The 10,873-nt window shown below is 47.4% G+C and overlaps 1 protein-coding gene across 1 annotated transcript in view; it reads left to right on the top strand.

Annotated features, from left to right (window-relative positions):
• The window catches only part of TET3 (tet methylcytosine dioxygenase 3), a 122,840-nt gene that overhangs the window by 52,637 nt on the left and 59,330 nt on the right, over window positions 1-10,873 (top strand). Inside the window, exon 3 of the mRNA XM_003793390.3 lies at window positions 3,225-5,340. Within this exon, the coding sequence (XP_003793438.2) occupies window positions 3,225-5,340 (2,116 nt within the window). The remainder of the gene's footprint in view (window positions 1-3,224; window positions 5,341-10,873) is intronic.

The following is a 10,873-nucleotide window of genomic DNA, read 5'->3' as shown; positions in this document are numbered from 1 at the left end:
CCTGGGCTCAAGCGAGTCTCTTGCCTCTGCCTCCCAAGTAGCTGGGACCACAGGTGCCCACCAAAACGTCCAGCTGTTTTTTAGTTGCAGCTGTCATTGTTTGGCGGGCCCAGGCTAGATTCGAACCTGCCACCTTAGTTGTATGTGGCTGGCACCTTAGCCACTTGAGCCACAGGCACCGAGCCAGCAGTATTAGTTTTCTAAGAAAGAAGGCAGGGAGTGTTGAGTAATCAGCCACATTCCTAGACTTCTGAAAGGTAGGTTGTCTTCTACCAAGGTCAAGGAAAGGCTGGCATAATCCATGGCCAGTGGGAGATGGGAGGCCTTTCATTCATCTGAGAGTGTATTACTACACACCAGCTATACGCAGGAGGCACAGAAGCCATTCATATTTGGACTGTGCCCTGCAAGAGTTCCCATCTGGTAGAGGAGGCATCTGCTTGAACAGATAAAGAAGTGGCATATGATAAGTGCTAATAAGGATGTCATGGAAATTGGGGAAGGAACCACATGTAATTCTCCCATCAAGGTATGGGAGGTGGTGATGACCTGATGCTTAAAGGATAAGCCATAGTGACCCCTCTGAGGGGCTGGGAAGGGCATTCCAGGCAGTGAGGACTGCATGTACAAAAGTCGGTGACATCAGAGAACATGATCTGTTAGAAAAGTGTGAAGGTCATTTGTGACTAGAATGGGGGCAGTGAAGAAGATGAGGCAGGAATTGCAGGTGGGGGCCTGTGTTCACCTCCCACAGGGCTGACCCATAATCCCAGTTTCCCAATACCACTTTGGAGCCTGTGATGTCCATGTCTTGGGACTAGCATGTCTGTAGCCATCTGCTTAAAACATTTTATATTTAAGCACTAATTTTTTTTTAGCTTTTAATTTTGACAATATTTTAGAACTTGGAAATACAGGTGTTCCTCAGTTTAGTGAGGTTGCATCCCAAGAAACCAGTCATAAATTGCAAATATCGTATGTTGAAAATGGGCATTTCAAAACAGCACAATAGCCAAAGAAATACTGTCAGCGCAGTGTACCGTATCAGTGGTTTACCTTTGTGATGGCAAGGCTGCCTGGGGGTAGGGGCTGGCTTCTGCTGCTCAGCATCATGAGAGAATATCCTACCACACGTGGCTAGCCCCAGAAAAATCAAAATCAAAAAATATGAGGTACTGGGTGGCGGCTTGTGGCTCAGTGAGGAGGGCGCTGGGCATATATACCAAGGGTGGTGGGTTTGAACCCAGCCACGGCCAAACGGCAACAAAAAATAGCTGGGTGTTGTGGCAGGTGCCTGTAGTTCTAGCTACTTGGGAGGCTGAGGCAAGAGAATCACCTAAGCCCAAAAGCTGGAGGTTGCTGTGAGCTGTGATGCTACGGCACTCTACCAAGGGTGACAAAATGAGACTCTGTCTCAAAAAATATATATATTTCAGTGTTATGTCCTAAGAGCAAGGGCACCTTCTTACATAGTCTAATGACCCAGATCAGAATATCTTATGCACATCCATATTCAAATTTTATGTATTGTCCCACTAACATATTTTATTGCTGTTTTCTCCCAATCTAAACCTAACTCATGAACTGGCATTAGCTGTTCTGTTTTTGGGCCTGTGTAAGCTGAAAGAAATTGTTTGTCTTTCTTGGCTTTGAGATTTTTGAAGCGAGCAATCCAAGTATGTTCTAGAATGCCCTTCAATTTTGGTTTATCTCACTTTTCCTTGTGATAGATTCAGGTTATACACTTTGGTAAGAGTTCTTCGTGAAGTAGTATTGAGTCCCCAGTGCCTCGTATCAAGAGGCACACGATGTTGGTTTGTCCCAGCTAGCCATGTGATAACTTTGGTCACTTGGTTAAGAGTGTCCACCAGGTTTCTCTGCTATAAAGTTACTATTGTAATCAAGTGATTTTTCTAGGAGATGCTTTGAGAACTTGCATGTATCCAGTACCTCCTCAAGCTTTTACCTTGATGACTATCTAAATCTGTCTTTCCCTCTTTTTTTTTTTTTTTTCTTGGCATTCTACAGTAAGGAAGAACTTTTCTCTGGAACAGGGTCTTACTCTAGTGGGGCCCAGGCTAGAGTGTAGTGGTATCATTGTAACTGGCTGCAGCCTCAAACTCCTAGACTCCAGCAGTTCTCCTTACTCACTTCCCAAGTAACTTGGACTGCAGACATGCACCACCATGCCTGGATAGTTTTTCTATTTTTTTTTCCTGTGGAGATGGGATCTTGCCATTGCTCATGCTGATCTCAGAACATTCTTTTCTTGAGGGATGAACCTCCAAATTCAATTTTACATATTAGCTTTTACCTTCCTGGGCTGGGCCCTTCTTGTCTTCTTCCCCTCCGCTCCTTTCCCTCTTATGGACACCAGATTGATGGTGGCTCTTGGGCTTAGGAGAGGCCTGATTTTTCTTTGAATAGTAACTCAGTTGTTTTTGGCAGGACTGACTCTCAGCGTGGGATTCAATGCACACTGTGTCCGGTCATTGGTGTCTTCCTTACCAATGATCTGAGGTTGCACAGGAATGAGCTTTCTGAGCTCAGTCTGGCCTAACTGAGGACAGTAGTAACAGGGAGCAGAAAGAACTGTGGCTGACCCCTGGTCCAGGCTGCATTTGTTAACCAGTGCTGCTCTTCACCTACCCTACACACAAACTTCACATTCTAGTACATGATCTCATGCAAGCTTGGTTAGCTTTCTTTCCCTCTTGACAAAAAACAATATAAACATGGTCTTAGTGTGACTTTGGTTGTGATTTTGAGTTTAAGGACCTTATTGTGTGTCCTTGGTATCAGGAGCGCCTTATCAGTGTGATTGATCTGAGGCTCTAAAATGGTCTGAGCAACACTGAGAATTCCACATGAAGATCTTCTCTCTCTCTCTCTTTTTTTTTTGGTTGTTGTAGTTTAGCTGGGGCCAGGTTCGAGCCTGCCACTCTTGGTATATGGGGCCGGTGTCCTACTCACTGAGCCACAGGCGCTGCCCACGAAGATCTTCTCTTTAAGGAGATCTTATGGATCTTCTTTCCATTTCTGCTGGTGAGGCTTGCTAGGTAGTGGAGATGTGGGAAGATGAGCTGAGGTTCATGGAGTGCCAGAGAGAGGACTGATGAGAAAAGCCAGGTTTAGGAGTGCATCTGAGTGGTGTGAAGTAGGGAAATGCTTTTCAAATAGTGTGGTTCATTTTTTTCCTTTCCCCCTCCCCTCTCTCTCTTTAGACAGGCTCAGAGCTCAGCCCAGTTGATGGACCTGTTCCAGGTCAGATGGACTCAGGGCCAGTGTACCATGGGGACTCCCAGCAGCTAAGCGCCTCAAGGGCGCCGGTCAATGGTGCTAGAGAGCCCGCTGGACCCAGTCTGCTGGGGGCTGGGGGTCCTTGGCGGGTAGACCAGAAGCCTGACTGGGAGGCTGCCCCAGGCCCAGCTCACACTGCTCGCCTGGAAGATGCCCATGATCTGGTGGCCTTTTCGGCTGTGGCCGAAGCTGTGTCCTCTTATGGGGCTCTTAGCACCCGGCTCTATGAAACCTTCAACCGTGAGATGAGTCGTGAGGCTGGGAACAACAGCGGGGGACCCCAGCCAGGGACTGAGGGCTGCTCTGCTGGCACCGAAGACCTTGACACACTACAGACGGCCCTGGTCCTTGCACGGCATGGCATGAAACCACCCAACTGCAACTGTGATGGCCCAGAATGCCCTGACTACCTCGAGTGGCTGGAGGGGAAGATCAAGTCTGTGGTCATGGAAGGAGGGGAGGCGCGGCCCAAACTCCCAGGGCCTCTGCCTTCTGGTGAGGCTGGCCTCCCAGCACCAAGTACGAGGTCACTCCCCAGCTCTGAGGTTCCCCAGATGCCTCCCCTGGAGGGCCTGCCTTTGTCCCAGAGTGCCCTGAGCATCGCCAAGGAGAAAAACATCAGCCTGCAGACAGCCATCGCCATCGAGGCCCTCACGCAGCTCTCTTCTGCCCTCCCCCAGCCTTCTCATTCCACCCCCCAGGCTTCTTGTTCCCTTCCTGAGGCCTTGTCCCCTCCCACACCTTTTAGGTCTCCCCAGTCTTACCTCCCAGCATCCTCATGGCCTGTGGCTCCCCGTGAAGAGCACCCATCTTTTGCTCCTGATAGCCCTGCCTTCCCTCCTGCAACCCCTAGGACTGAGTTTCCTGAAGCCTGGGGCACTGATACCCCACCAGCAACTCCCCGGAACTCCTGGCCCACACCCCGCCCAAGCCCAGACCCCATGGCTGAACTAGAGCAGTTATTGGGCAGTGCCAGTGATTACATCCAGTCAGTATTCAAGCGGCCCGAGGCCCTGCCTACCAAACCCAAGATCAAGGTTGAGGTGCCCTCTTCCTCCCCAGCCCCAACCCCAGCCCCCCAGAGAGAGTCCTCGGAGCCAGACACCCACCAGAAGGCCCAGACGGCTCTGCAGCAGCACCTCCACCACAAGCGCAATCTCTTCCTAGAGCAGGCCAATGATGCCTCCTTCCCCTCTGCCTCAGAGCCTCCTGCTCCTGGATGGTGGGCCCCACCAACCTCAACTGCCCCAAGGCCTCCAGATAGACCACCCAAGGAGAAGAAGAAAAAGCCCCTGGCACCAGCTGGGGGGCCTGTGGGAACAGAGAAAGGTGCTCCTGGGATGAAGCCCAGTGTCCGAAAGTCTATTCAGATCAAGAAGTCTAGGCTGCGGGAAGCACAGCCCCTCTTCCTGCCTCTCCGGCAGATCATTCTGGAAGGGATAAGGCCCACAGCCTCTGAGGGAGTGCAGGCTCCCCAACCTGCCCTGCTCCCTGCCTCACAGGGCTCTGCTGTCCCCGAACCCCCAGAACCTTCTCTTGCGCTATTTGCACCTAGTCCCTCCAGGGACAGCCTGCTGCCCCCTACTCAGGAAATGAGGTCCCCCAGCCCCATGGCAACCCTGCAGCCAGGCTCCACCGGTCCTCTCCCCCCTGCTGATGATAAGCTGGAAGAGCTCATCCGGCAGTTCGAGGCTGAATTTGGGGATAGCTTTGGGCTTCCCGGCCCCCCCTCTGTACCCATTCAGGACCCTGAGAACCAGCCAACATGCCTCCCAGCCCAGGAGAGCCCGTTCGCTACCCGGTCCCCCAAGCAAATCAAGATTGAATCTTCAGGGGCTGTGACTGTGCTCTCAACTACCTGCTTCCACTCAGAGGAGGGGGGCCAGGAGGCCACACCCACCAAGGCTGAGAACCCACTCACACCCACTCTCAGTGGCTTTTTGGAATCACCTCTTAAGTACCTGGACACACCCACCAAGAATCTGCTGGACACACCTGCCAAGAGAGCCCAGGCCGAGTTCCCCACCTGCGATTGCGTCGGTAAGTCCGCCTGGGTGTCAGGGAAGGCAAAGGGCTGTGGCCTGGTGGGCTTAGATTTCTAGGCTTTTTCATTTTGCAATTATGTACTGTGTGCCAGGTAACACTGGGTCCTGGGAACACAGAAACAAGCTTATAGGCTGGTGGAAAAGACACTGAAATGATGTGATGCTGTGCGGTGTATGCCACGTTAATGGAGGTGGACACAGGTGCTTTATCATACAGATTTAGTTGAAGGAATCATGGGGGACTTACCATAGGAGCTCGTACTTGGGCTAAGCCCTGCAGGACCATCAGGTAGAAAGGACACATTCTAGGAAGAGGGAGTAGCTCAGGCAACAGCTTTGTGGCTGGGGGAGGGTAGAACTTATTTGGACAGGTCTTGATCTGGCAAGAGCAAAAGGAGATGTTTGGGGATGAACAAAAGGTGGCTTGTCATTGGGTGGGTGGGTGGTGTAGGAAGGGGCCAGATGCCCAGGAGCCAAGGTCAAGAGTTTGACTTGACCCCACCGTTGTGATAGTGAACTCATAAGGGTTTTAAAGCAAATGATGCCCTTTCATCTTGTGCTTTTGAAAGATTCTTCTGCCTATGCTAGAGAGGATAGATTGGTGTGGGAACAGTAAGAAAAGTCTTGTGGTGCGCCAGGCAAGAAATGACAAGGATCTGGCCTGGAAGTGCAGGTGGCAGAGGGAGAGTTGGAAGGTCTCTTGGGGGAGGGCCTGTGGAAGAGAGGATGGGACATCTCTGCTTTGGTGGTGGGTGGTGTACCCTGAGAACACAGACTTGGAAGAGAGATGGGGAGTTCCCTTTGAGTGAGCTGAGTTTGAAGCAGCTGAGACTGGACTGGGGTCAGAATGACAGATTTTGAAGCAGTTAGCAGCAAGTAGTGGTGGAAGCAATGATAGGCACGTCAAGCAGCCGAGTCAAAGTCTAAACCTTACCTTCTCGGATGAGAGCAGGGCCCCGGGGCCTGTTAAGTGCCATGCCTTGGAGGAGGTTGCTGATGTGGTGGTAAGCTCTGGGCCCACGCTCAGCTCCCTCACCCTCCTGTTTATGGGGCATTCTGTAAAAGATAGGTGCATTTTAGATGCTGACAGAAAAACATATTGTTGGTGATTAATGTACTGGATTTTTGTGACTTTATAGTACACAAGTGGATTTAGGAAAAGGTCATCTTCTCTAAAATTGTTAAAATATGTAAATATCACATAAATTGTGTGATTTGTTGGGATCTTGTATCCTAGTCAGTGGTGAGGAGCTGGACTAGTCTGTCCACTCCAGCCATCCCAGACTATGAAGGTACAAAGCAGAGGGCTTGATGACAAGAAGTCACTTGGGGAATGAGGAAAAATTGACCCCTGCACTTCTGTCTGGAGGTGAATCGGTATAGAGGGTCCTTCTGGACACTTACAAATGTGCTCTGAGGATATGGCCCCAGTAACCCTGTTCGTTCTTAGACATGACTGGTAATGGTATGCCTTTGAGGGCTCCTTATTTCCCAGTAGATATGGGGAAAGCTTGTTCTGATTGTAAGAATCAGACCCCCTGCTTTTGCTTTTTGTCTATTTGTATGTGCCTGTCCCATGCCTGTTACATCACCTTGTTAGGTGTTTCTCCTTCAGGGTAGGAAATAGCCTTACCTATAGTGCTTAAGTTATAGTTGATCCTTATTTTAATTGTTGAATTTAGTTATGGATATTATGTTTGATCAAACTGGTTTCTATTTTAATTCCAACTCTATCACTTGCTAGCTGGGAGCACTGGGGCACTTTTCATAACCTGTCAATGTCTTTATTTCCTCATGCATGAGATACAAATAGTAATAGTACCTCCCTCTAGGCTGGGCACAGTGGCACAAGCCTGTAATCCTAGCACTCTGGGAGCCTGAGGCAAGAGGATTGTTTGAGACTGGGATTTCCAGACCAGCCTGAGTAAGAGCAAGATCCTATCTCTACAAAAAATAGAAAAAAATTAGCCAGATGTCATGGTTTGTGTCTATAGTCCCAACTGCTTGGGGAGGCTGAGACAGGAGGATCACTTGAGCCCATGAGTTTGAGATTACTGTGAGCAAGACTGCTGCCATGGTGCTCTAGCCTGAGCAACAGAGTGAAATTCTGTCTCAAAAGAAAAGGGCAGGGTACCTACCTCACCAGGGCTGTTGTGAGGATTAGTTACTATCTATGGCACAAAGCCCTGAACAGTGCTTTATCTGTAAAGCACTTGGAAACATGTTGGGCACATAGTGAGGACTTCAGAGTGTTAGCTGTTATCATGCTTGTCAAGTCCAGTAAGGTAAGAAAAAAAAGAAGTAAAAATATACATTTTGTAAAGGAAAAAAATTCTGGCTATTCCTTTAGTCATTTACTCATTACCTAGCCCTGCATATATACTGATAAGGATAAAAATTAAGAGAAGAGGTTCATCCTTGAAGGACTTTGTGGATTAAGTAAGGAGACAGATAAGGAAACAGTCACCCTTGCAACAAGTATCTGCTGACTGCCTACACCTCTAAGGCCTGTGCTGCCATGTGGACGTGGCTAAATTGTAAGCATGACCTCCAGTAACCCCAATTTAGATTGTTATTGTGGGGGGTAATGTTTTATTTAGGAAACCCTTGCTCAGAGCTGCATTTTGAGAACTTGTAGCAAACACAGATGGAGAGAGGCAGGAAGGCAGCTGCTCCAAGGAGCGCATAAGCATAGCAGCAAGGAGCAAGCTTGCAGGATGGAGGACTGGTGCTGCAGGGTGGGCATGAAGCTACCTTGGACTTCTCAGCTTGAAGCCAGTGAGCAAATTGCAGGCAGTAGACTGAGCATCAGAGAAACATAGAAATGGCAGTGTCAGCAGACTGGGAGGGGCAGGGATAGTGGATAGCAGACAGGAGATGAGGGGAGCAGAAGTTCCCATTGCTGCTAATCATCCATTGCTCCAGTTTGTATTTTATTTGTAATTAATCTAAATAAAGTATTTAGGGCAGGTGTGGTGGCTCACACCTATAAACCTTAACCCTTTGGGAGGCCAAGGTGGAAGAATCGCTTGAAGCCAATAGTTCAAGACCAACCTGGGCAACATAGTGAGATGCTGTCTCTACCAACAAAACCAAAACTGGGCGTGGTGGTACATTCTGTAGTCCCAGCTACTTGGAAGGCAGGGTTGTTTGAAGCTGTAGTAAACTCTGATCACACTTTAGCCCAGGCAACAGGGTGAGACCCTGTCTCCAAATAAATAAATATTCGTATCTTATTTCAAGAGTTGGAACCAAACCTACCTTGTATGGTTAGATGTTAAATTATAGAAAAATGCTTAGATGAAAGCTACAGAAACAAATAGTACATAAATGGTCATCTCAGGTTTAAAAACTTTAGAAAAAAGACTAGAAGGAAATGTATCAACAGTCTCTTTAGTCAGACTATGGGTGACTTTTCCCTCATGTTTTCTGAGTTTTATACGGTGAAATATGTATTTTACAATCGAGCTATTTTTTAAGTAGCATAGAAGGATGACAGAGGGTGATAGATAACCTTGCGGAAGGAGACTAGTTAGGAAGGTGTTGAGAACGACAATGATGATAGCATTTATGAAACACTTGTTCTGTTCAGGGCTTTGTGCCAAGTACTTTATAGTCACCACCTCATTTAATCACTCTTAATAGCTACACAAGGTGAGCACTATCAGTGGCTGCATTTCAATGATGAGGAAACAAAAGTTAGATTAGTTTACCAAGGCCATACCAACGGTGAGAGTGAGATTTAGATCTAGGCAGCTGGACTCTTAACCAGCGTGCCATACTGTGATTGAAATGGGTTAGTTGGGAGACAAGTCCTACTAAAACAAGGGTAGTAGAATGAAGAGTCAAAAAGAAGGGATTTTCTCTGAAACAGTTTCTGAAGGGCCTGAGGTTTGCATTAGAAAAAGCCATCTTGTTTTCCAGAATTGTCTGGACAGGTGCTTCCTTAGCTGGCATAAGCAGAATTTGAATCTCTGAATCTGGCCTCAGAACAAGGCTTGGAAAATAAAGGTGCTCTCTGTGGGGTTATTGTTTTGTTTGTTTCGGTTGTTGTTTAGCTTGCCTGGGCTAGGTTCGAACCCACCAGCGTAGGTGTATGTGGCTGGCGCCCTACCCACTGACCTACGGGTGCCGCCACTGTGGGATTATTATTAGATGGGACAATCCCTCGTTCCTTACTAGTGATGGCCAAGAGAGTTGCAGAATAATATAAAGAATTGTTCATAGAAGTGACAGTAAAATTTGGAGACTCAGTTGGTAATAAACTATGGGAATAACTTTATAAAAACACAGTACATTCTTTTTGGGGGGAGGAGGAGCAGAGTCTTACTTTGTCGCCCTGGGTAGAATGCCATGGCATCATAGCTCACAGCAACCTCAAACTCCTGGGCTTCAAGCAGTTGACTTGTCTCAGCCTCCCTGGTAGCTGAGAGTATAGGCCCCCACCACAATGCCCTGCTGTTTTTAGAGATGAGGTCTCCTTGATCAGGCTGGTGTCAAACTCGTGAGCTCAGGCAATTCTGCCTCGTTTTCCCAGAGTGCTAGGATTCCCTGAGCCTTCGAACCTAGCAAAATGTTGTTACAGCAAAAAAAAAAAAAAAAAACCTATTCAAGTTATTTGGTAATTTTTTGCCAAATCAGCAATTTTGGCTAATGTAGGCATCGCCAGGTAACTAAAACCCAAACACCAAGAGCATTGTTTTACCTTTATGTTAATTAAATTATGAGTTTCTGAAGGGCTGGAAGGGATTCGTATGGATTTTTTCTCAGAATCTTAAAATACTGGAAGTAAAGGCACCTCTTGAAACTTTAAGACAGTTACATATAGAAGATATGAGAGGGAATGCTTTTTTGTAAAAAGTATAATAGCATGATATTTAAAGTTTTGAGAAACTTTAACACAAGTTGACTTTCTGTATTACTGCAGGGGAATGTGTGAGTGTGGATATCCTCCATATATTTTGAAGCACACTTTGGAGATCCACCTAGCTATCCTGTGACACTGTCATCAGAGACACGACAGTGAGCTGCAGAGGCTCTTTGCTAGGGCCCTTGTGTGTTTTGTCTATTTTTCAGTAATGGGGAAATTCCCAAGAGGAGCCAGTTCAGGACAGAGAAAGAATTCAAATGACTTTTTAGTGGGAAAAGCATCCTTTGAGATCCAGCCATCATTTTGTAGATGAGAAAGCTGTCTGGATTTTTTAAGTGTTGTCCTGATGTCTCTGGGGAGTAGCCATCAGGAAGCTGCAGAGACTAAATCACAGCAAAAGCAGGAGATGAGGGTGCCTTCATGGAAAATGCTGCATTTTTAACCAGTTGATTATCTTGTCCTAAAGAAATGGCCACAAAGAAAACATCTTCTTTGCCTACAGCACAGTGGAAGTGTGGGGTGCCAGTGAATGTGGCTGATAGCAGTGTCCACCAGGTAACTGTAGAGACCATAGTCTGGAATGGGGGGGAACACAAAGTTATCTCTGTTTATAATCATGTAAAGTCTGTTTCCTGAAGTTTCTAATTTTTTTTTTTTT

This window comes from Otolemur garnettii, unplaced genomic scaffold (genome assembly GCF_000181295.1).
Source record: "Otolemur garnettii isolate 467f Iridium unplaced genomic scaffold, OtoGar3 scaffold00068, whole genome shotgun sequence".
NCBI classification, from domain to species: Eukaryota; Metazoa; Chordata; class Mammalia; order Primates; family Galagidae; genus Otolemur; species Otolemur garnettii.
The sequence above is the reverse complement of the archived record's forward strand: the minus strand, read 5'-3'. Positions and strand labels throughout refer to the sequence as shown.